Source organism: Carcharhinus amblyrhynchos, chromosome 23 (assembly GCF_965287045.1).
Source record: "Carcharhinus amblyrhynchos chromosome 23, sCarAmb.v2.hapA, whole genome shotgun sequence".
Taxonomy (NCBI): domain Eukaryota; kingdom Metazoa; phylum Chordata; class Chondrichthyes; order Carcharhiniformes; family Carcharhinidae; genus Carcharhinus; species Carcharhinus amblyrhynchos.
Window position 1 is genome coordinate 44,117,426 of NC_137346.1, and position 25,689 is coordinate 44,143,114.

The 25,689-nt window shown below is 48.4% G+C and overlaps 1 protein-coding gene across 1 annotated transcript in view; it reads left to right on the forward strand.

Annotated features, from left to right (window-relative positions):
* Positions 1–21,293, forward strand: part of p2rx1 (purinergic receptor P2X, ligand-gated ion channel, 1) — a 61,357-nt gene extending 40,064 nt beyond the window's left edge. The window contains exons 5-11 of the mRNA XM_080211099.1: positions 3,564–3,660; positions 9,004–9,084; positions 9,189–9,330; positions 11,829–11,965; positions 13,331–13,421; positions 18,261–18,326; positions 21,117–21,293. Of these exons, the coding sequence (XP_080067225.1) occupies positions 3,564–3,660; positions 9,004–9,084; positions 9,189–9,330; positions 11,829–11,965; positions 13,331–13,421; positions 18,261–18,326; positions 21,117–21,293 (791 nt within the window). The remainder of the gene's footprint in view (positions 1–3,563; positions 3,661–9,003; positions 9,085–9,188; positions 9,331–11,828; positions 11,966–13,330; positions 13,422–18,260; positions 18,327–21,116) is intronic.
* The last annotated feature ends 4,396 nt before the right edge of the window (positions 21,294–25,689 follow it).

Here is a 25,689-nt window from a genome sequence, read left to right on the forward strand (position 1 = left end):
TATTCTATCCCCCTCGCTATAAAGGCCAGCATCCCATTCGCCGCCTTGACCACCTGCTGCACCTGCAGGCTGGGTTTTTGCGACTCGTGCACAAGGACGCCCAGGGAATAAGAATTCCAGATTTTTATTGAATTCAAAATTTCACCATCTGCCATTTGAACTCGGTTCAAATCCTACCACGGTGTTTAAAATGATAAAACGACGCTGGCACAGTGGTTGGCACTGCTGCCTCTGAGCGCCAGAGACCTGGGTTCAATCCTGGTCTCGGGTCACTGTCTGTGTGGAGTTTGCACATTCTCCTCGTGTCTGCGTGGGTTTCCTCCGGGTGCTCCGGTTTCCTCCCACAGTCCAAAGGTGTGCGGGTTAGGTCGATTGGCCATGATAAAATTGCCCCTTAGTGTCAGGGGGATTAGCAGGGTAAATATGTAGAGTTAAGGGAATAGGGCGTGAGTGGGATTGTTGACGGTGCAGATTCAATGGGCTGCACTGTAGGGATTCGATGATGCATTTGGGTCAACATAAAAAAAAACATTTTTTCAAGAGAAAGAGACTAATGTTAATATTAAAATCATGAAACACTTCCAGGTGGAGGATGTTCGGAATCCTCTCACCAAAAAGAGTTGGATACACTGCTTAGACTCAGCTGGAATTTCCAAGACTGGGGTTGATAGAATTTTAGTTGGTTGGACTGGATAGTAGAACAGGCTCAGGGGGCCGAATGGCCTACTCTTGTTCCTGTATTCGAAGGGAAAAAGAGAGAGGCAATTGCCCAGGCTGTTCTGACGCACAGCAGAAGGTTAACGCCGGGACAGGAATTGGTACAGAACACGGGAGATTTTACACAGAAAATCCTGGATTATCCTGGCAGTATTTGTGGGGAGGGGAACAGAGTTAATGGCCGGAATTCTCCAGTCTCGCAAGCCTTGTTTCCAGCAAGAATAGGGTATTTGGCGCTCAGTCGGATCTCCACTCATCGCAGGGGGACTGGAGAATCCCAGCCGTGGGCGAGATTGGAGAATTCTGGCCAGTCCAATGACTTTTCACGTTTTGCAGCGGGACTGGAGAATCCCAGCCGTGCGTGAGATCGGAGAATTCTGGCCAGTTCAATGACTTTTCTTGTTTTGCAGCGGGACTGGAGAATCCCAGCCGTGCGTGAGATCGGAGAATTCTGGCCAGTCCAATGACTTTTCATGTTTTGCAGCGGGACTGGAGAATCCCAGCCGTGCGTGAGATCGGAGAATTCTGGCCAGTTCAATGACTTTTCACGTTTTGCAGCGGGACTGGAGAATCCCAGCCGTGGGTGAGATCGGAGAATTCTGGCCAGTCCAATGACTTTTCATGTTTTGCAGCGGGACTGGAGAATCCCAGCCGTGCGTGAGATCGGAGAATTCTGGCCAGTCCAACGACATTTCACGTTTTGCAGCGGGACTGGAGAATCCCAGCCGTGGGCGAGCTCAGAGAATCCCGGCTAACATTTCAGGTCAATGACTTTTCATGTTTTATGTCAGATTTTCAGTGTCACAGCTTCTTTCTATTGCAGAACATTTGCAAATTAGACCTTCACCATCATTACCCATTTATAGACACTTAAAATTCCCTGCACTGTGATCCTAGATGGTTGCGTTAGCCGCTGGGAACCATTTTAGCAACATCTCTACCCAGCCCATCTCCAGACCAGATGGAGTCAAAAGGGGATTCGGAAGACGATAGCTAACCTCCTTCACTCATAAACCTGGTGTTACACCGATCCAACCCTTGTACAAGGGAGAAGACCACGACTATTGCCCTCACTCAGACATCACTGACGGGAGGCACCCTTGTGGAGACCAGTCTCCATGTTGTATTGGTCACAATTAATATGCCAGGGCCTGGAGTGGGAGCTAGTTCCTCTGCAAAACTTAGAAAGGATAGCAGGACTAGAGAGAACAGCCTCAAGATAAGGGGGGCAGTTTAGATCAGAGTTGAGGAGGAACTTCTTCACTCAAAGGGTGGTGAATCTCTGGAATTCTCTGCCCGTTGAAGTGGTGGAGGCTACCTCGCTGAATATATTTAAGTCACGGGTAGATAGGTTTCTGATAGACAGGGGAATTAAGGGGAGAAAGCGGGAAAGTGGAACTGATCCACTTCAGATCAGCCATGATCTTATTGAATGGCGGGGCAGGCTCGAAGGGCTAGATGGCCGACTCCTGCTTCTATTTCTTATGTAAAAACACGCTGCCGTTTCTCTTCCTACAGGAGAATTTGCAGTTTCACAAGTACATTCCTGGAATCCCAAGACAGCACCATCAACATCTCTCTACCATTCTCCTCAGACATTCACTCTTCTCCTAATAGAGCTACAGATTGAGGGAAGAAACTTCTCCACCCCAGTCCCATCCCTCCACTCCTCCCCTGAGTGAGGGCAATAGTCCTGGTCTTCTCCCTTGTACAAGGGTTGGATCGGTGTAACACCGGGTTTAGGAGTGAAGGAGGTTAGCTATCGTCTTCCGAATCCCCTTTCGACTCAATCCGGTCTGGAGATGGGCTGGGTAGAGATGTTGCTAAAATGGCTCCCAGCGGCTAACACAACCATCCAGGATCACAGTGCAGGGAATTTTAAGTGTCTATAAATGGGTAATGATGGTGAAGGTCTAGTTTGCAAATGTTCTGCAATGAAAAGAAGCAGAGACACTGAAAATCTGACACAAAACATGAAAAGTCATTGACCTGAAATGTTAGCCGGGATTCTCCGATCTCACCCACGGCTGGGATTCTCCAGTCCCGCTGCAAAACACGTGAAGTCATTGAACTGGCCAGAATTCTCCAATCTCACCCACGGCTGGGATTTTCCAGTCCCGCTGCAAACCGTGAAAAGTCATTGAACTGGCCAGAATTCTCCAATCTCTCACACGGCTGGGATCCTCCAGTCCCGCTGCAAACTGTGAAAAGTCATTGAACTGGCCAGAATTTTCCAATCTCACACACGGCTGGGATTTTCCAGGCCCGCTGCAAACCGTGAAAAGTCATTGAACTGGCCAGAATTCTCCAATCTCACCCACAGCTGGGATTTTCCAGTCCTGCTGCCATGAGTGGAGATCCGACTGAGCGCCAAAGACCCTATTCTTGCTGGAAGCAAGGCTTGCGAGACTGGAGAATTTCAGCCATTAACTCTGTTCGCCTCTCCACAGATGCTGCCAGGCCTGCTGAGATTATCCAACATTTTCTGTGTAAAATCTCCTGCGTTCTGTACCAATTCCAGTCCCGGCGTTAACCTTCTGCTGTGCGTGAGAACAGCCTGGGCAATTGCCTCTCTTTTTCCCCTTCGAATACAGCAACAAGAGTAGGCCACTTGGCCCCTTAAGCCTGTTCTACTCTCCAGTCCAAAATTCTATCAATCACAACACCTACCCCTCTACGCCAACCCCACCCATTGCTGTAAATTAGACATTGTGCTAAGAGTGGAGAATGCTATAAAACGATGGAGATAAGAGGGTGCGGGGGGGAAAGAGTTAAATGGAACAAGTTGTTTAGAACACAGTGTCTTTTCTTTCACTAACATTGCTGGACTGTTTGAACCTTGTTAGGCATCATGAGTGGGAAATGTCGGAACAACACCGAGGGAAGCAATTCGTGCGAAATCTTTGGATGGTGTCCGGCTGAGAATGATCATCATGTTTCAAAGTAAGCATTGTCTGACCGCAGGCCTGCGGCAACCTCTGTGTAACTCCTGACAGAGAAATATTGTCCTGGCGTCAAAACCGCATCCATTTTTACCATCGCCAAAGAAATTCTACACAAAGAGATGTGTTGTGCTGAGGCCGCACTGAGCTTTTCACATGGTTTGATCCCGTGTTCAAACTCGTACAAAAATTCACTCTCTCCGTCACCAAGCGCGCATCTCCAAGAAGCGCCGAGGGACTCACTATGGCTACTTACACAGCACCTTCCACGACTGCTACTATCCAGGACAGGAGCGGCAGATACATGGGGGCACCACCAGCTAGACATTCCCCTCCCAAGTCCCCATCCTGACATAGAAATATATCACCGTTCCTTCACCGTCACAGGGTCAAAATCCTGGAATCCCCTCCCTAACAGCACTGTGGGTGTACCTACACCACGGGGATTGCAGTGGCCCAAGAAGGCAGCTCGCCATCACCTTCTCAAGGGGCAAATCGGGTTAGGCAATAGATGCAGGCCTGAGATAATCCCGTTCCAACTGATGATTTTACAGTGCTGCAGACCGCACTCTCCCCGGTTTCCCCCCCACACCCCAAAGATGTGCTCTTAGGCTAATTGGTGTAACGAATCGTCCCTAAATTATTCTCCCCTCAATCTGGGGGGTTCCATAAGTATAGACAGGGGTCAAGGGTGGAGGAGGAAAAACACATTGTTAAGATGGCGGCGCGGGCTCGTTGGATCGAAGGGCCTGTTTCCCGTGCTGCGTTGTTCTTAGTTCTCTCTCTCTGATACACGCTCTCTCTCTCACGCACTCACACAAAGAAAAACAAAGAAAATTACAGCAGAGGAACAGGCCCTTTGGGCTTCCAAGCCTGCACCGGCCATGCTGCTCAACTGAACTTAAACTCCCTACCCTTCCGGGGACCACATCCCTCCATTCCCATCTTACTCACGTACTTGTCAAGACGCCTCTTGAAAGTCACTACCGTATCCGCTTCCACTACCTTCCCCCCGGCAGTGAGTTCCAGGCACCCACTACTCTGTGTAAAAAATCTTGCCTCGTACATCTCCTTTAAACCTTGCCCCTCGCACCTTAAACCTGTGCCCCCGTGTAATGACTCTTTCGCCCTGGGAAAAAGCTCCTGACTATCCACTCTGTCCATGCCTCTCGTGATCATGAACACTCCTATCAGGTCTCCCTTCAACCTCTGTCACTCACATGAGAACAAACCAAGTTTCTCCAACCTCTCCTCGCAGCTAATGCCCCCCATACCAGGCAACATCCTGGTAAATCTTTTCTGTACCTTTTCAAAACCTCCTGATAATGTGGCGAACAGAACTAAACACTATATTCCAAGTGCCCTAACTAAGTTTGTATAAAGCTGCAACATACCAGTTTTTAAACTCAATACCCCGGCTGATGAAGGCAAGCATGCCATATGCCTTCTTGACCACCTTCTCCACCTGCATTGCCACTTTCAGTGACCTGTGTACCTGTACACCCAGATCCCTCTGTCTATCAATACTCTTAAATGTTCTGCCATATGCTGTATATTTCCTATCTGTATTAGACCTTCTAAATGCATTACCTCACATTTGTCCGGATTAAACTCCATCTGCCATCTCTCTGCCCAGGTCTCCAACCGATCTATATCCTGCTGTATCCTCTGATGATCCTCACTGCTATCCGCAAATCCACCAACCTTTGTATCGTCCGCAAACTTACTAATCAATCCAGTTACATTTCCCTCCAAATCATTTATATATATTAAAAACAGCAAAGGTCCCAGCACTGATCCCTGAGGAACGCCACTTGTCACAGCCCTCCATTCAGAAACACACCCTTCCACTGCTACCCTCTGTCTTCTTTGACCGAGCCAGTTTTGTATCCACCTTGCCAGCTCACCTCTGATCCCATGCAACTTCACCTTCTGCACCAGTCTGCCACGAGGGACCTTGTCAAAGGCCTTATTGAAGTCCACGTAGACAACATCCACTGCCCTACCCTCATTGATCATCTTCGTCACTTCCTCGAAAAACTCGGTCAAGCTAGTGAGACACGACCTCTCCTTCACAAAACCATGTTCCCGCTCACTAATATGTCCATTTATTCCCAAGTGGGGGTAAATCTTGTCTCGAAGAATCCTCTCCAATAATTTTCCTACCACTGACATCAGACTCACCAGCCTCTATTACCTGGATTATTCTTGCTACCTTTCTTCACACGCTCGCTCTCTCACACGCGTCTCTCTCATAAACACACTCGCTCCCGCGCGCACTCTCTCTCTCACACTCGTACACTCTCTCTCACACTCGCTCCACACTCTCCCTCTCTCACTCAGTTTCTCATTCACTCATGCACTCACTCACTCAGTCATTCACTCACACACACACACTTACTCATTCTCTCCCTCATTCATTCGCACACTTATTCACTCTCTCACTCTTGTTGACTCACACTGAAAACCAGTATATACAAGGAGCACCTTCAGCTGGCCTTGCCGAGTGTCGCTGGCCTTACCCTGTATTGATTTTGGTTTGCAGTATCCCTGAACAGGGATGATTAATAAGCTGTGGTGCGGTTGTGGGAGGGACATGCCTCCGATCCCGAGGTTTGATCCAGCCCCCCTTGTTTCACATGGGAATTCTGCCTGATGGAGTTGATGTGGTCATTGGATTGGCGCACCCTCTGCCCAGGGCTGGCACCGTGAGTCCATTTTCAGTATCGGACTTGCTGTTGGACACTTTGGAGCTCACCAGCTTTTCCAAGGGGCATCTCCGTGGAAACAACATCTCCTAATTTCCTGCCTCTTGGGCCTCCCTGATTTGAATCTCTCCACCACTGATATTTATAAATGACCTAGATGAGGGTGTAGAAGGATGGGTTAGTAAATTTGCTGACGACACCAAAGTTGGAGGAGTTGTAGACAGTGAGGATGGATGTTACAGTTTGCAGAGGGACATAGATAAGCTGCAGAGCTGGGCTGAGAGGTGGCAGATGGAGTTTAATACGGAAAAGTGTGAGGTGATTCACTTTGGTAAGAGTAACAGGAGTACAGAATATAGGGCTAATGGAAGGACTCTTAGTAGTGTTGACGGGCAGAGAGATCTCGGGGTACATGTGCATAGATCCCTGAAGGTTGATAAGGTTGTTAAGAAGGCGTACGGTGTGTTAGCTTTTATTGGTAGAGGGATTGAATTTCAGAGCCGTGAGGTCATGTTACAACTGTACAAAACTCTGGTGCGGCCGCACTTGGAGTATTGCGTACGGTTCTGGTCGCCGCATTGTAAGAAAGATGTGGAGGCGTTGGAAAGGGTGCAGAGGAGGTTTACCAGGATGTTGCCTGGTATGGTGGGAAGGTCTTATGAGGAGAGGCTGAGGGACTTGAGGTTATTTTCATTGGAGAGAAGAAGGTTATGACGTGACCTGTTTGAGGCATACAAGATGATAAAAGGATTGGATAGGGTGGACAGTGAGAGCCTCGGATGGTGATGGCTAACACGAGGGGACATAGCTTTAAATTGAGGGGTGGTAATTATAGGACGGACGTCAGAGGTAGGTTCTTTACTCAGAGGGTGTGGAATGCCCTGCCTGCAGCAGTTGTGGATTCGCCAACTTTAAGGGCGCTCAAATGGTCAGTGGATAGGCATATGGATAACATTGGAATAGTTTAGGTTAGAGGGTCATTAGATTGGTTCCACTGGTCGGCGCAATATCGAGGGCCTGTACTGCGCTGGAATGTTCTATGTTCTATAGGTGAACGTGTCTCCAGCTGCCTGGGCCCTAAGCTTGGGAATCAACCCCCTCCCCACCCCACCCTTCCAGCTCTCATTGCACACGTCACAATGATTGATAGACCAAATGGTCTTTCCTGGAGGGAAAATTTCATTTCTTTCTCTGTTGACAGGGTTGGGAGATTTTCACGTTAAATATCTTCAGCAATAAGTACCTCAGGGAGGAATAGTGTGACTAGAATAATATCGATTCATTAAACACCTTTCCAGTTCTAGTCAATAAAACTGCAAATCGACAACTGTGCTATCAACCCCATTTTATCCTGGAACGCAAAATGATCTCCACTGATTTTATCAGTGGACACAGGCAAGAAAGACACTTCCTTCAGTAAGCGTGCAAGTATAGCAGGCAGGAAAGACGACAAATGGTACGTCCACCTTCATAGCAAGAGGATTTAAATACAAGGACAAGGATGTTTTGCTGCTACTATTGGTGAGGCCCCACCTGGAGTATTGTGCGCAGCTTTGATATCCTTATCTGAGGAAGGGTGTCCTGTAGAGGGAGTACAGCTAAGGGATTCCTGGGATGGCAGGACTGTTGTCCAAGGATAACCTGAGTTGCTTCGGATTATATTCACTGGAGTTTAGAAGAGTGAGAGGGGATCTCATAACAACTTTCAAAATTCGAATAGGATTAGACCAGGTAGATTCAGAAAGTGTATTCCTGATGGTGGGGGAGTTCAGAAGTAGGGGTCATCGTTTGAGGATAAGAGGGTAAACCTTTTAGAACTGAGGAGAGGAGAAATTTGTTCACCCAGAGGGTGGTGAATGTGTGGAATTCACTCCCACAGAAAGTAGTGGGGGCCAAAACATCGTCTGATTCCGAGAAGAAATTAATTCTTGGGGCTAATGGGATCAAGAGATATGACGGGAAGTTGGACCAGGATATTGAATTTGAAGATGATCCGTGATCAAAATGGATGGCAGAGTAGACTCAAAGGGCCAAATGGCCTACTCCTGCTTTGAATTTCTGTGTAAGTCGCCACACTTGCGCAAGGATATATTGGCCTTGGAGGGAGTGCAGAGGAGGTTCACTAGGCTGATACCGGAGATGAGGGGGTTGGACTGTGAAGAGAGACTAAATAGACTGGGTCTGTACTCGTTGGAGTTTAGAAGGATGAGGGGGGATCTTATAGAGATGTATAAGATAATGAAGGGGACGGATAGGGTAGAGAGATTCTTCCCGCTTAGAAAGGATAGTAGGACTAGAGGGCACAGCCTCAAGATAAGGGGGGCACGGTTTAGAACCGAGTTGAGGAGGAACTTCTTCACTCAAAGGGTGGTGAATCTCTGGAATTCTCTGCCCGTTGAAGTGGTGGAGGCTGCCTCGCTGAATATATTTAAGTCACGGGTAGATAGGTTTTTGATAGACAGGGGAGAAAGCGGGAAAGTGGAACTGATCCACTTCAGATCAGCCATGATCTTATTGAATGGCGGGGCAGGCTCGAAGGGCTAGATGGCCGACTCCTGCTCCTATTTCTTACGTAAGGCAGTTTGCTCCCAATACTGAACCTTCTCTCCGATCTCCCCTCCCCCAACCCCATCTAGCCCACCACTGTTGATGGCTGCCGAGAACTTCACCATTTTTATCAAGAACGCGATCACTTTCACGGCTTTCGGTGTTTCCAGGTACGTTCGGAGACGTTCTATTTTTCATTGCTCGCAATCCTGAAGACGCTGATTAGAAAAGAAAGCCGTGTATTTTCAGCTTTACCAAAAGCTCTGTTTTCCAGGAGGAATATAGTGGAATCAATAACCAAAGAGGTTCTGAAAAATTGCACCTACCATAAGGTCCATGATCCGCTTTGCCCGGTCTTTCGTTTGGGGTACATTGTTGAAGAAATCAAAGCGAATTTCACTGCCTTGGCGTACAAAGTAAGTCTGAGTTCTTACCGCGGGCCCCAATTAACTAAGGAAGCTGAAATGGGCATTGGGTAGCAATAGCTGGCATGATCCACACCGCACCACATAGAAAATCAGAGCCGGAAGAGGCCATTCAGCCCTTTAGGTCATTTAGCCCTTTTCGGTCATTGATAATAACCTGTTCCCACCTTATCCTTGGATCATCTCGCCCCGTACCTAACCCCCTCTTGAAAGAATAAATGCCAAGATTGGAATGAGGCACTCACCGAGTGTTGAAATGGGCGGCGTGGCCTTATAGTTCTTTCTTCTTTTCATTTCATGCCTGCCAACCAGTGTTGTATCCATCTCAACACACTGTTCCCAAATTTTACACCTAATCTCTTAGGTAGTAGAATGGTAGGAAGGACTATTACTTACGTGGCGAAAAACTGCAGCAGGCGACGGTGCAGAGGGACCTGGGGGTCCTTGTGCATGAGTCGCAAAAACCCAGCTTGCAGGTGGTCAGGAAGGCGAATGGGATGCTGGCCTTCATAGCGAGGGGGATTGAATATAAAAGTAGGGAGGTCTTGCTGCGGCTGTATAGGGCATTGGTGAGGCCGCAGCTGGAGTAGTGTGTGCAGTTTTGGGCGCCGTACTTACGCAAGGATATTTTGGCCTTGGAGGGAGTGCAGAGGAGGTTTACTTGGCTGATACCGGAGTTGAGGGGGTTGAGCTATGAGGAGAGGCTGAATAAACTAGGCTTGTACTCGTTAGAGTTTAGAAGAATGAGGGGAGATCTCATTGAGACGTATAAGATGATGAATGGGATGGATAGGATAGAGGTGGAGAGACTCTTCCCGCTCAAAAAAGACAGTAGGACTAGGGGGCACAGCCTCAAGATAAAGGGGAGGCGGTTTAGAACGGAGTTGAGGAGGAACTTCTTCACTCAAAGGGTGGTGAATCTCTGGAATTCTCTGCCCGTTGAAGTGGTGGAGGCTGCCTCGCTAAATATTTTTAAGAAGCGGGTTGATGGGTTTTTGATAAGAGAGGGGATTAAGGGTATGGGGAGAGGGCGGGAAAGTGGAACTGAGCCACCACAGATCAGCCATGATCTTATTGAATGGCGGGGCAGGCTCGAAGGGCTAGATGGCCGACTCCTGCTTCTATTTCTTATGTTCTTATGTGCGACCTCTTCGAAAGTCAGCCAGTAATCCAAATAAACCACATCCACTGACTCCCCCTTATCAACTCTACTAGTTATATCTTCGAAGAGTTCCAGTGGATTTGTCAAGCGCGATTTCCCTTTTGTAAATCCAAGCTGAATCTATTCAATCCTGCCAGTGCTCTGCTATTACGGGTTGCATTCTGTAACCACGCCCACAGCAGGGATTCTCCAGTCCTGCCGCAGTGAATGGAGATTTGGCCGCATGCCAGATTTTGCATTCCTGCTGGCAGGGCGTAGATAGCCGGAGAATTCAAGCCTAACTCGTTGATAATGGACCCACTCCCTCCGCGCCACCTTTTTAAATAGTGGGGTTACATTAGCCACCCTCCATTCTGTAGGAACTGTTCCAGAGTCTACAGAATGTGGAAAATAACCACCAACGCATCCACTATTCTCAAGCCATTTCCTTAAGTACTCAGGGACATAGATTACGAGGACCCTGGAGGTTTAATCGGGCTTCAGTTCCATCAATTTCCATCAAGTTAAGAAATAGGAGCAGGAGTAGGCCATCTAGTCCTTCGAGCCTGCCCCGCCATTCAATAAGATCATGGCTGATCTGAAGTGGATCAGTTCCACTTTCCTGCCCTCTCTCCATAACCCTTAATCCCCTTGTCTATCAGAAACAATTCTTTTCTTTGCCATTTCTTTGTTCCCCATTATAAATTCCCCCGTCCCTGTAAGGGACCTACATTTGTCTTCACTATTTTTTTATTGCTATTGAAGTTTTTACAGTCAGTTTTTTATGTTCCCACAAGCTTATACTCGTACCCTGTTTTCCCCTTCTCAATCAATCTCTTTGTCCTCCTTCGCTGAATAGAGTAACAGAGAACCTGTAAGTGAGAGCACGCTAATATTCCCTCATTAATAACACTGTGGGTGCGCATGGACTGCAGTGATTCAAGGCGGCAGCTCACCGCCACCTTCTCAAGGGCAATTAGGTGGCAAGTGGTTAGCGCTGCTGCCTTACGGTGCCAGGGAGCAAGGTGCAATTCCAGCTTCGAGTGTTTGCACATTCTACCCGTATCTGCGTGGGTTTCCTCTGGGTGCTCCGGTTTCCTCCCACACTCCAAAAGATGCGCGGCCACTGGCCACGGTAAATGCGTGGGGTTATGAGGTGAGGGTGGGTGAGAGGGTCCGGATGAGATGCCCTGTCCGAGAACTGGTTGGAAACTCGATGGGCTGAATGGCCTCCTTCTGCATGTTCGGGATTACGTGATTCTAGCCAGCGACGCTTACAGTCCACGAAAGAGGGAATGTGTGAAAACTGTGGCGATGTGATTATGCTGACACTGTGTTTCTGTTGAAGGGAGGTATGATTGGTATTGTGATAAACTGGGATTGCGACCTGGACTGGCCTGAGAACCTCTGTATACCCACCTACAGCTTCCATCAGCTTTACGGGGGTTTAGGCAAGGAGAAAGCATCAACTGGGTTTAACTTCAGGTAAGAGCCCGACAATTTGAAGGAGCTTGCGTTTAGCGTTTAGCTGGGTAGCACAGCGCGTTGACCTCCTGACCTATGCAGCTCCACATTGCTTGGGTCCCAGTTACAGTCAGATCAGAGTGAAAAGCCTTGCTTTAAGGAGAGATCGGAGGAGCTGGTGAATCCCCCGCCATCTCTCTGACAAGAGTCCACTAGAATTGTTCAGAGTCCAGGGTCAAAGAGGTCCTGGTCTCATTTGGCATCATAAAGTAAGAACATAAGAAATAGGAGCAGGAGTAGGCCATCTAGCCCTTCGAGCCTGCCCCGCCATTCAATAAGATCATGGCTGATCTGAAGTGGATCAGTTCCACTTTCCCGCTTTCTCCCCATAACCCTTAATTCCCCTGTCTATCAGAAACCTATCTACCCGTGACTGAAATATATTCAGCGAGGCAGCCTCCACCACTTCAACGGGCAGAGAATTCCAGAGATTCACCACACTTTGAGTGAAGAAGTTCCTCCTCAACTCTGATCTAAACTGCCCCCCCCCTTATCTTGAGGCTGTGCCCTCTAGTCCTGCTATCCTTTCTAAGCGGGAAGAATCTCTCTACCTCTACCCTATCCATCCCCTTCATTATCTTAGACGTCTCTATAAGATCCCCCTTCATCCTTCTAAACTCCAACGAGTACAGACCCAGTCTATTCAATCTCTCTTCATAGGCCAACCCCCTTATCTCCGGTATCAGCCTAGTGAACCTCCTCTGCACTCCCTCCAAGGCCAATATATCCTTCCGCAAGTGCGGCGACCAAAACTGCACACAGTACTCCAGCTGTGGCCTCACCAGTGCCCTGTACAGTTGCAGCAAGACCTCCCTGCTTTTATATTCTATCCCCCTCGCTATAAAGGCCAGCATCCCATTCGCCTTCTTGATAACCTGCTGCACCTGCAGGCTGGGTTTTTGCAACTCGTGCACAAGGACGCCCAGGTCCCTCTGCACCGTAGCATGTTGCAATTTTCACCATTTAAATAATAATCCCTCCTACTATTATTTCTTCCAAAGTGATCAATGACCCGATCATTGAGTCTCCTGTGGCAGCTAAGTATTTTATTTTTAATCCCATTATTTTATCCATTACAATTTTTCCATTTAACTTGATTCCCTTCATCAACCTGTTACCTCTGGTATTGAACCTTTCTCACTGATATATTAGCACAAATCCTTTCTGCGACCTGAATCTTCCAAATTTACACTTCAAAAGGTACCCCGTTGTCTGTGAAGCAGTCGTGGAGTTTTGAGATTACAATAGGCGCCGTATCAATGCAAGTCTTTGTTCCGCTCTGGGTCATTGTGGGTTCAATAACATCTCCCGCGTTTCATTCCAAAGGTATGCTAAATACTACAAGGAGAACGGCACAGAAACGAGGGATCTTTACAAGGTCTTTGGAATTCGATTAGACATTATGGTCAATGGCAAGGTAAGGCTCGAGTTATCAGGTGAAGGCAGTCAGCATTGGCAGCGCCGCTCAGACCTGATGCTCGCTGACAATGGTAGTGAATTGACCTCACACCATATCTGCGTCTTTCCCTCCACAAAACCTCCTGTGGGTTTTCCATTGAATAACTCCTGATGAGCAAGTGGGCTACATTTTGCCAAGCTGTGATGGATTTTCTGTTGGTTGGCTGGTGAGACTCCAAGAAACACAAAATAATTGTCACCTCGTTAGCCAGGTCCGGAACCAAATTGAGTTCTCAGGAAGGTCAGCATGGTGTTACTGCATCGAGAACTTTGAATCTACTATTTTGTCGTGAGATAATCATTTGTTTCCAATTCATTCATCAGTACAGACACAAAAATTTCTGGATGAATTATTACGTTCTGGGGATTCTGTGTTCATTATTTCCATTGGGTTCCTCCTATTAGGGAATCTCATCTCTCCAAACAAGGCTGAGCCTTTCTCTGCCAATATTTAGGGAGTGTAATAAAATTTGGGATCAAACAGAGAAACTCTGTTACAATAGGAATAACAGATGTGTTGAGTATAGGGCTAACGGGAAGACTTTGAATAGTGTGGAGGAGCAGAGGGATCTAGGTGTATGTGTACATAGATCCCTGAAAGTTGGGAATCAAGTAGATAAGGTTGTTAAGAAGGCGTACGGTGTCTTGGCGTTTATTGGTAGGGGGATTGAATTTAGGAGTCGTAGCGTCATGTTGCAACTGTACACAACTCTGGTGCGGCCGCACTTGGAGTATTGTGTGCAGTTCTGGTCCCCACATTACAGGAAGGATGTGGAGGCTTTGGAGAGGGTGCAGAGGAGGTTTACCAGGATGTTGCCTGGTATGGAGGGGAGATCCTATGAGGAGAGGCTGAGGGATTTGGGGTTGTTTTCGCTGGAAAGGCGGCAGCTAAGAGGGGATCTTATTGAAACATATAAGATGATTAGAGGTTTAGATAGGGTGGATAGTGATAGCCTTTTTCCTCTGATGGAAAAATCTAGCACGAGGGGGCATGGCTTTAAATTAAGGGGGGTTAGTTTTAGGACGGATGTCAGGGGTAGGTTCTTTACCCAGAGGGTGGTGAGGGATTGGAATGCCCTGCCTGCTGCAGTTGTAAATGCACCTAGTTTGGGGGCATTTAAGAGGTCTGTGGATAGGTTTATGGACCAAAAGGGATTGGTTTAGGTTAGTGGGTCACTGTTGTTGTTTTTTTTTAAACTGGTCGGCGCAACATCGTGGGCCGAAGGGCCTGTTCTGCGCTGTAATGTTCTATGTTCTATGTTCTATGTTTAATACTCACTGCATTCTATAATGAGTTGCTTCCCTCTTCCACTGATGTAACAAATATACTCTCTCCAACTCAGATAATAAATCAAATATATTTAACGTTCAACAGGTTAATGAACAGTATTCAATACAAATGCAGTCTTTATTGTAATTCATGAACTGTAAGCTCTTCCATGTGTGTGTGCCAGGAAAGGTGCTCAGCAGAGGAAAGGTTCATGCGAGCCTGGGGACTAGCACTGTGTATGGTATGATGTGTCGAGTCACATGGTAATAGACCCTGAGACAACACTCTAGAAGCAGCCCAGCTGCGTTAAGAAGCAGCACCATGCATGACACTTACCCAAGTTCTGTAAATAATTGAAAGACTTAACAATATGGCTCATGTTTAAACACACAATGATTTCAGAGACTTCTAAAGAACTCATCACAACAAAATCCACAAAGGCAAATGTCCCAAATTAACTCTCAATATAGATTCATTTTTGAAACAGGGCTGACCACTTATGTGAAACAAATGTTAGAACATAGAAAAACTACAGCACAAACAGGCCCTTCAGCCCACAAGTTGCACCAATGATATCCCTACCTACTAGGCTTAGCTATAGCCCTCAATTCTATTAAGTCCCATGTACTCATCCAGAAATCACTTAAAAGACCCCATCAAATTTGCCTCCACCACCACTGACAGCAGCCAATTCCACTCACTCACCACCCTCTGAGTGAAAAACTTACCCCTGACATCTCCTCTGTACCTGCTCCCCAGCACCTTAAACCTGTGTCCTCTCGTAGCGACCATTCCAGCCCTGGGAAAAAGCCTCCGAGAATCCACCCTATCTATTCCTCTCAACATTTTATAAACCTCTATCAGGTCGCCTCTCAACCTTCGTCTCTCCAGGGAGAAGAGACCGAGCTCCCTCAACCTATCCTCATAAGGCATGCCTCCCAATCCAGGCAACATCCTTGTAAATCTCCTCTGCACCCTCTCAATAGCTTCCACATCCTCCCTGTAATGAGGCGACCAGAACTGTGCACAGTACTCCAAGTGAGGCCTGACAAGGGTCTCATAAAGCTACAGCATTATCTCCCGACTCCTAAACTCAATCCCTCGATTAATGAAGGCCGGTACACCATACGCCTTCTTGACCACATCCTCCACCTGCGGGGCCGATTTAAGAGTCCTATGGACCCGGACCCCAAGGTCCTTCTGATCCTCTACACTGCTAAGAGTCTTACCCTTGATATTATACTCCTTCATCCCATTTGACATTGTTACCAACGTAATATAACTTGCAGTAAAGTCAAAGTCATAGAAACTCACAGCGCCAGGGACCCAGGTTCAATTCCAGCCTCGAGCGCCTGTTTTTGTGGAGTTTGCACTTTCATCCCGTGGGTTTCCTCCGGGTGCTCCAGTTTCCTCCCACAGTCCTCCCAAGGTGTGCAAATTAGGTTGATTGGCAGTGCTAAATTGTCCCTTCCCATCAAGGGGATTAGCAGGCCAAATATGTGGGGTTTTGCAGGGATAGGGCCTGGGTGTGGGCTCAATGGGCCAAAAGGCCTCCTTCTGCACTGTAGGATTCAATAATTTTAAGATAAAGATTTAACAGAACAAATACACATCTACTCTCTTCCCTTCCCAGGCTCCAACTGAGGCTCCTCCCAGTCCTACTTTGTGTATCCTTGCTCCTGATTGGCTCAGCTTTCCTGCTGCCTCTCCATTGGCCCTTAAAGGATCACCCCACCCCCCCCTTAAAGAGGCCATGTTACCACTTAGCTCCATCTCTCTATGTGATAATATATAACTTCAACACCCACTGTCCAAGGGGAGGTCCGTCGCCAAGCTACTGGCTGCAGCAAGCGGAGAGAGGATGTCTTTCATTAGAACAAGGAATAGAACATAGAACACTACAGCACAAACAGGCCCTTCGGCCCACAAGTTGCACCAATCATATCCATACCTACCAGGCCATAGAACTATCTGTAACTCCCAATCCCATGTACTCATCCAGAAGTCTTTTAAAAGACCCCAGCGAGTTCGCCTCCACCACCACTGACGGCAGCCGATTCCACTCATTCACCACCTTCTGAGTGAAAAACTTACCCCTGACATCTCCTCTGTACCTGCTCCCCAGCACCTTAAACCTGTGTCCTCTCGTAGCGACCATTTCAGCCCTGGGAAATAGCCCCCGAGAATCCACCCTATCTATTCCTCTCAACATCTTGTACATCTCTATCAGGTCGCCTCTCAACCTTCGTCTCTCCAGGGAGAAGAGTCCCAGCTCCCTCAACCTATCCTCATAAGGCATGCCTCCCAATCCAGGCAACATCCTTGTAAATCTCCTCTGCACCCTCTCAATAGCTTCCACATCCTTCCTGTAGTGAGGCGACCAGAACTGCGCACGGTACTCCAAATACTGTGTGCATTACTTGGAGGCCTCATTGAAAATTAGGAATGGACATGGAGACAACATTTCTACTTGGGGAATCCAAAAATGGGAGCCATAAGTACAAGATATTGACTAATTAATCCAAGAAGGAGAAATTTCTTTACTCAATGGTAGGATAGAAACTGGTTTCAGAGTGAACTTTCTCTCTGCGGACCCAGAGGGATCTATTAGTCAGAGTGTTCTCAAAGCTCAGAGCTATGTCTTCAGCCCAAGGTATAGCTATCAAACATAGAGGGCATCGAGTACTTTGAATGGAATGCTATGTGCTTTACATCATTACTATCACTAACGAGGTAGTGCTTGATAGACTAACGGGACTGAACATGGACAAGTCCCTAGGACCGGATGGAATGCAGAGAGATTGAATAGACTGGGTCTGTACTCGTTGGAGTTTAGAAGGATGAGGGGGGATCTTATAGAGACGTATAAGATAATGGAAGGGATGGATAGGGTAGAGGTAGAGAGATTCTTCCCGCTTAGAAAGGACAGCAGAACTAGAGGGCACAGCCTCAACATAAGGGGGGGCAGTTTAGATCGGAGTTGAGGAGGAACTTCTTCACTCAAAGGGTGGTGAATCTCTGGAATTCTCTGCCCATTGAAGTGGTGGAGGCTGCCTCGCTAAATATATTTAAGTCATGGGTAGATAGGTTTCTGATAGACAGGGGAATTAAGGGGAGAAAGCGGGAAAGTGGAACTGATCCACTTCAGATCAGCCACGATCTTATTGAATGGCGGGGCAGGCTCGAAGGGCTAGATGGCCGACTCCTGCTCCTATTTCTTATGTTCTTATGTATCACTCACTAAACAGAGCCTCAGCCTGGTATAACTGAGCAATCAAACTATCTATACAAAGGTGTTCTTCAACTGTGCATAGCTTCTCTTCCTCTGATGACTGAATATTAGCTGGTCAGGTAGCGCTCAAAATCACCCCCTTAATCTGCCTGAATATATTTCACATTTGTTCTGAATAGCTTTTAATTTCCTTTGGTCAAAGTAATCAAAGCACCTCCAATACACAAGACATTAATGTATTTGTGTGCATGCAGTTCCATACTCAGCCAATTTAACTGTCTTGTTTGTTTTACCAGGCTGGAAAATTTAACATCATTCCCACTGTGACAACGATTGGTTCTGGAGTTGGTGTGTTTGGAGTGGTGAGTCAGGTTTAAAGCCAGCCCATTTGTGAAGGGAATTGCAAAGCAATCTTTCACGCAATGGGGAATGGAAATCTCAATCTCACTCCCTTCGAATGCTGTGGTTGTTTTGTGGAGGCTATCTCTAATAATAACCTCCACTCTCAACACAGAGCTATTCTCAAATCTTCTTCGCCTTCCTCTGTTCTTCAGTTTGTCCAAGCTACTGGAATTCCATCCACCCGCTCGCTGTCTCTGCTGCCAGTGAGGACAAAGAATTTGGTTTTCAGTCAAATCTCCATTGACCGCAGCGGGATCAGAGATTTCCAGTCACGGGCAAGGTCGGAGAATCCCAGAATCCCAGCCATGGGCGAGGTTGGAGAATCCCAGCCGCCTGTGAGACTGGAGAATCCCAGCCACGGGTGAGGTTGGAGAATCCCAGCCACCTGCGAGACTGGAGAATCCCAGCCATGGGCGAGACTGGAGAATCCCAGCCACCTGCGAGACTGGAGAATCCCAGCCATGGGCAAGGTTGGAGAATCCCAGCCACCTGCAAGACTGGAGAATCCCAGAATCCCAGCCACGGGCGAGGTTGGAGAATCCCAACCACCTGCGAGACTGGAGAATCCCAGCCACGGGCAAGGTTAGAAAATCCCAGCCGCCTGTGAGATTGGAGAATCCCAGCCACGGGCAAGGTTGGAGAATCCCAGCCACCTGCGAGACTGGAGAATACCAGCCATGGGCGAGACTGGAGAATCCCAGCCACCTGCGAGACTGGAGAATACCAGCCATGGGCGAGACTGGAGAATCCCAGCCACCTGCGAGACTGGAGAATACCAGCCATGGGCGAGACTGGAGAATCCCAGCCACGGGCGAGGTTGGAGAATCCCAGCTACCTGCGAGACTGGAGAATCCCAACCATGGGCGAGTTTGGAGAATCCCAGCCACCTGCGAGACTGGAGAATCCCAACCATGGGCGAGGTTGGAGAATCCCAGCCATGGGCGAGGTTGGAGAATCCCAGCCACCTGCAAGACTGGAGAATCCCAACCATGGGCGAGGTTGGAGAATCTTAGCCGCAGGTAAGGTCAGAAAATCGGGCAAACTACAACCCAAACTCTGAGTCAACAAAGATTCCCCAAATCAACAGAGCCTTTTACTCGCTCCTCCAACCATGGCCAGAGAAAGATCTGGAAGATTTGTCAAGCATCTGGAACATCTGGAGTGATCCAGACAGAGACGGAGAGTGGGGAAGGCGGAGAAAGGGGATAGCATGAGTATAATGTAATTACAGAAGGGTAATCTAGACTCAAAACGTTGGCTCTATTCTCTGTCCATAAATGCTGAGATTTTGCAGCATTTTCTGTTTCATTTCGGTTTCCAGCACCCACAGTATTTTGCTTTCATATTATGATAATGTAATTATATTGGTTAAAAACACTTAGAGGGAGGGTGTAGTGTAAGAATATCTGACACTGCAAACGTTACGTTTATTTATTGGTGTCTTAAGTATAAAAAATTAGCACTGCAATAAAGTTACTGTGAAAATCCCCTAGTCGCCACACTCTGGCGCCTGTTCGGGTACACTGAGAAGGAACTTAGCATGGCCAATGCGCCCTAACCAGTACGTCTTTCAGACTGTGGGAGGAAACCCACACAGACATGGGGAGAATGTGCAGACTCCACACTAACAGTGACCCAACCTGGGAATCGAACCCAGATCCCTGTCGCCGTGAGACAGCAGTGCTGACCACCGTGCCACCTATATGTGGGTCTGGGAAATGTACCACCCATAGGGTGATTTATGTGCAGTTTTGGTCGCCGGACTTACGCAAGGATATTTTGGCCTTGGAGGGAGTGCAGAGGAGGTTTACTAGGCTGATACCGGAGTTGAGGGGGTTGAGCTATGAGGAGAGGCTGAATAAACTAGGCTTGTACTCGTTAGAGTTTAGAAGAATGAGGGGAGATCTCATTGAGACGTATAAGATGATGAATGGGATGGATGGGATAGAGGTGGAGAGACTCTTCCCGCTCAGAAAGGATAGTAGGACTAGGGGGCACAGCCTCAAGATAAAGGGGAGGCGGTTTAGAACGGAGTTGAGGAGGAACTTCTTCACACAAAGGGTGGTGAATCTCTGGAATTCTCTGCCCGTTGAAGTGGTGGAGGCTGCCTCGCTAAATATTTTTAAGACGCGGGTTGATGGGTTTTTGATAAGCGAGGGGATTAAGGGTTATGGGGAGAGGGCAGGAAAGTGGAACTGAGCCACGACAGATCAGCCATGATCTTATTGAATGGCGGGGCAGGCTCGAAGGGCTAGATGGCCTACTCCTACTCCTATTTCTTATGTTCTTAGATGATCCGAGACTTTGGCCAGTTGTAGACCAGTGTAGAAACAAGCATTGGAGTTCACCAACCGGAATGGATTTCACCACCAACGTGGATTTGGGTGGGTGCCTGTGGGGAGTTTGCACATTCTCCCCGTGCTTGCGTGGGTTTCCTCCGGGTGCTCCGGTTTCCTCCCCCACCCCAAAGATGTGCTCTTAGGCTGATTGGTTCTAACAAATTGTCCCTAAATTAGACCTCCCTCAATCTGGTTATCATGGAGCCCAATAGGCGTAGACAAAGGTCATGGATAGAGGAGGGCACTCACAATATTAAAATGATGGCGTGGGCTCGTTGGGCCAAAGGGCCTGTTTCCCGTGCTGTGTTGTTCTTTGTACAACAGATAAGGATCTTTTTATACCTGGTAAAAATCTTTTAGCACCGAGAGGTTGAATCTTTTTCTTAAACAAACTATCTTCCCTCTTTCAAGGCAACACTTCTCTGCGACTTGGTTATGCTTCATTTCCTATCCAAACGAAACTTCTACAAACAGAAGAAATTTAAGACTGTGAAGGGCGACTCATCTAAAATGACCACAGGACAAGGGAGCAAAGATGCGACGAAGACGACTCATTGCACAGCGTCCCGAGATAATCCGATGCAATAAAAGACTCATTTAAACTTCACTTACTGTCGGAAAGCCAATTCAAACGAGGGGAGTGTGATGGTTTAGCGCTGAGTTAATGGTGTCTCCAACACTTGTGAGGCTGCTAATGCAAGATGCCCCTATTGTTCGGGGCACACTGTTGGCGTAGTGGTCAGGAAGTGATGTCCGCACAATGGCTCCCAGCAGCGCGAGGAAATACACAATCCCGGGAAAGCCATTCGATAATTCCAGCTACTTCTCAAGAGATAATAAAATGAACTCTCTCGCTGAGTCCAGAGTCTCAGCCTCACACAGCGGAGGATTACATACCACTAGATGTTGCAAGTGTAAGAACATTAGAAAGAACATAAGAAATAGGAGCAGGAGTCGGCCATCTAGCCCCTTCGAGCCTGCCCCGCCATTCAATAAGATCATGGCTGAACTGAAGTGGATCAGTTCCACTTTCTCCCCTTAACCCTTAATTCCCCTGTCTATCAGAAACCTATCTACCCGTGACTTAAATATATTCAGCGAGGCAGCCTCCACCACTTCAACGGGCAGAGAATTCCAGAGATTCACCACCCTTTGAGTGAAGAAGTTCCTCCTCAACTCTGATCTAAACTGCACCCCCCTTATCTTGAGGCTGTGCCCTCTAGTCCTGCTATCCTTTCTAAGTGGGAAGAATCTCTCTACCTCTACCCTATCCATCCCCTTCATTATCTTATACGTCTCTATAAGATCCCCCCTCATCCTTCTAAACTCCAACGAGTACAGACCCAGTCTATTTAGTCTCTCTTCATAGTCCAACCCCCTCATCTCCGGTATCAGCCTAGTGAACCTCCTCTGCACTCCCTCCAAGGCCAATATATCCTTGCGCAAGTGCGGCGACCAAAACTGCACACAGTACTCCAGCTACGGTCTGGGAAGAAGCAGACTCGTAGGCAATCATCTAACACAATCAGCTTTTGCATTGATCATAAGGTGATTGGAATATAATAGTGAGGTTTCACCGTGGCTGTACCACACTGTGTACTGTTTTTGGCTGGAATTTTACCACCACGCCCACCCTGGAACCCAGGCTCCCAGAACGGAATTCTCCGTTGTCCGAGAGAGGTTATAAAATAACGGCCTTGGCCTCCTGGTTTGATGTGGGAATGCCGGCGTTGGACTGGCGTAAACACAGTAAAAAGTCTGACAACACCAGGTTTTAGTCCAACCTATTTATTTGATAGTAAGCTCACAAGCTTTCGGGGTTACCCCCTTCGTCAGGTGAATGGAGAGTTCTGGCCTCAGACAGAGCATATAAAGCACAGACAGTTTAGAGATTACTGATTAAAATGCGAATCCTTACACCCAACCTGCTGTTCAAGACCTGAAGTGGCTGACAATGTGAGTGGAAGGAGCACCGATCACAGTTTAAAGAGATGTGTATTGTCTCCAGACAGTACAGTAAGTGAGGTTTTGCAAACCCAGGCAAGTCACGGGGGTTACAGATAGTGCGACATGAACGCTACGACAACGGATGAATGAACATCGCTTGACAGTCACCAGGCAAGACTGTTCCCTTCCTGTTGGCGAACACTTCAGTGGTCACGGGCATTCGGCCTCTGACCTTCGGGTAAGCATTCTCCAAGGCGGCCTTCACAACACACGACAGCGCAGAGTCGCTGAACAGAGACTGATAGCCAAGTTCCGCACACATGAGGACGGTCTCAACCGGGATCTTGGGTTCATGTCGCACTATCTGTAACCCCCATGACTTGCCTGGGTTTGCAAAACCTCACTTACTGTACTGTCTGGAGACAATACACATCTCCTTAACCCGTGATCAGTGCTCCTTCCACTCACATTGTCGGCCACTTCAGGTCTTGAACAGCAGGTTAGGTGTAAGGATTCGCATTCTAATCAGTAATCTGTAAACTGTCTGTGCTTTATATGCTCTGTCTGAGGCCAGAACTCTCCATTCACCTGACGAAGGGGCTAACCCGAAAGCTTGTGAGTTTACTATCAAATAAATAGGTTGGACTAAAACCTGGTGTTGTCAGACTTTCTCCTGGTTTGAAACAGGGTGTAATTGCTTTCAAAGCAGTTCGCAGAAGGTCCACTGGATACGGTGGGGATTTGGTAGGGTAGATACCAGGAGGATGTTCCTCCTGTGGGGAGAACACAACCAGAGGGCACAGTCTATAAATAAAGAGGTCTTCCTTTCAGTGGAGCCCCCTCCCTCTCCCCCCAGGCATGGTGAGCCCCCTCCCTCTCCCCCAGGCATGGTGAGACCCCCCCCTCTCCCCCAGGCATGGTGAGACCCCCCCTCTCCCCCAGGCATGGTGAGACCCCCCCCTCTCCCCCAGGCATGGTGAGACCCCCCCCTCTCCCCCAAGGCATGGTGAGCCCCCCCCGCTCCCTCAGGCATAGAACATAGAACATTACAGCGCAGAACAGGCCCTTCGGCCCACGATGTTGCGCCGACCAGTTAAAAAACAATGACCCACTAACCTAAACCAATCCCTTTCCATCCATAAACCTATCCACGGATCTCTTAAACGCCCCCAAACTAGGCGCATTTACAACTGCAGCAGGCAGGGCATTCCAATCCCTCACCACCCTCTGGGTAAAGAACCTACCCCTGACATCCGTCCTATAACTACCCCCCCTTAATTTAAAGCCATGCCCCCTCGTGCTAGCTTTCTCCATCCGAGGAAAAAGGCTATCATTGTCCACCCTATCTAAACCTCTAATCATCTTATATGTTTCAATAAGGTCCCCTCTTAGCCACCTTCTTTCCAGCGAAAACAACCCCAAATCCCTCAGTCTCTCCTCATAGGACCTCCCCTCCATACCAGGCAACATCCTGGTAAACCTCCTCTGCACCCTCTCCAAAGCCTCCACATCCTTCCTATAATGTGGGGACCAGAACTGCACACAGTACTCCAAGTGCGGCCGCACCAGAGTTTTGTACAGTTGCAACATGACGCTGCGACTCCTAAATTCAATCCCCCTACCAATAAACGCCAAGACACCGTATGCCTTCTTAACAACCTTATCTACTTGATTCCCAACTTTCAGGGATCTATGTACACATACACCTAGATCCCTCTGTTCATCCACACTATTCAAAGTCCTCCCGTTAGCCCTATACTCGACACGTCTGTTACTCCTACCAAAGTGAATTACCTCACACTTCTCCGCATTAAACTCCATCCGCCACCTCTCGGCCCAGCTCTGCAACCTGTCCAAGTCTTCCTGCAAACTATGACACCCTTCCTCACAATCTACCACACCTCCGACTTTGGTGTCATCAGCAAACTTACTAATCCACCCAACTATACCCTCATCCAGATCATTAATAAAGATTACAAACATCAGTGGCCCCAAAACAGATCCCTGAGGCACACCACTCGTAACCGAACTCCATGATGAATATTTACCATCAACCACCACCCTCTGTCTCCTATCTGATAGCCAATTCCTGAGCCAATTCCCTAGATCACCCCCAATCCCATACATCTGCATTTTCTGCAGAAGCCTTCCATGGTGAACCTTATCGAATGCCTTACTAAAATCCATATATACCACGTCCACTGCCTTACCCCCATCCACCTCTTTGGTCACTTTCTCAAAAAACTCAATAAGGTTAGTAAGGCACGACCTACCCGCTATAAAACCATGCTGACTATTTCTAATCAATTCATTACTCTCTAAATAACTATAAATCCTATCCCTAATAATTTTTTCTATGGTGAGCCCCCCCCTCTACCCCAGGCATGGTGAGCCCCCCCCCCCCCGCCCAGACATGGTGAGCCCCCCCCCCAGGCATGGTGAGCCCCCCCCCCGCCCAGACATGGTGAGCCCCCCCCCCAGGCATGGTGAGCCCCCCCCCGCCCAGACATGGTGAGCCCCCCCCCCAGACATGGTGAGCCCCCCCCCCAGGCATGGTGAGCCCCCCCTCCCCCAGACATGGTGAGCCCCCCCTCCCCCAGACATGGTGAGCCCCCCCCCCGCCCAGACATGGTGAGCCCCCCCTCCCCCAGGCATGGTGAGCCACCCCCCTCCCCCAGACATGGTGAGCCCCCCCCCCCCAGACATGGTGAGCCCCCCCTCCCCCAGACATGGTGAGCCCCCCCTCCCCCAGGCATGGGGAGCTCCCCCCGCCAGCCTCCCCATATAGGCATGGTGACCCCCCCCTGTCCCCTCCCCACCCATGCTGCTGAGCAGTGGGTGGGTGGGCCTCGTCAGTAGGCATTTACTGCCCATTTTGAACGGTTAGGTTACTGAGGCCCTTACGTGTCCAGTTAACGGTAACATCTACAGACAGTTTGAAACGGGGCCCTTCACAGCCTGAATCTCCCTTAGATCAGATCGTATCACACCTCACACAGACATCACAGTACACAGTGAATCCTAACGCGTGAAGCTT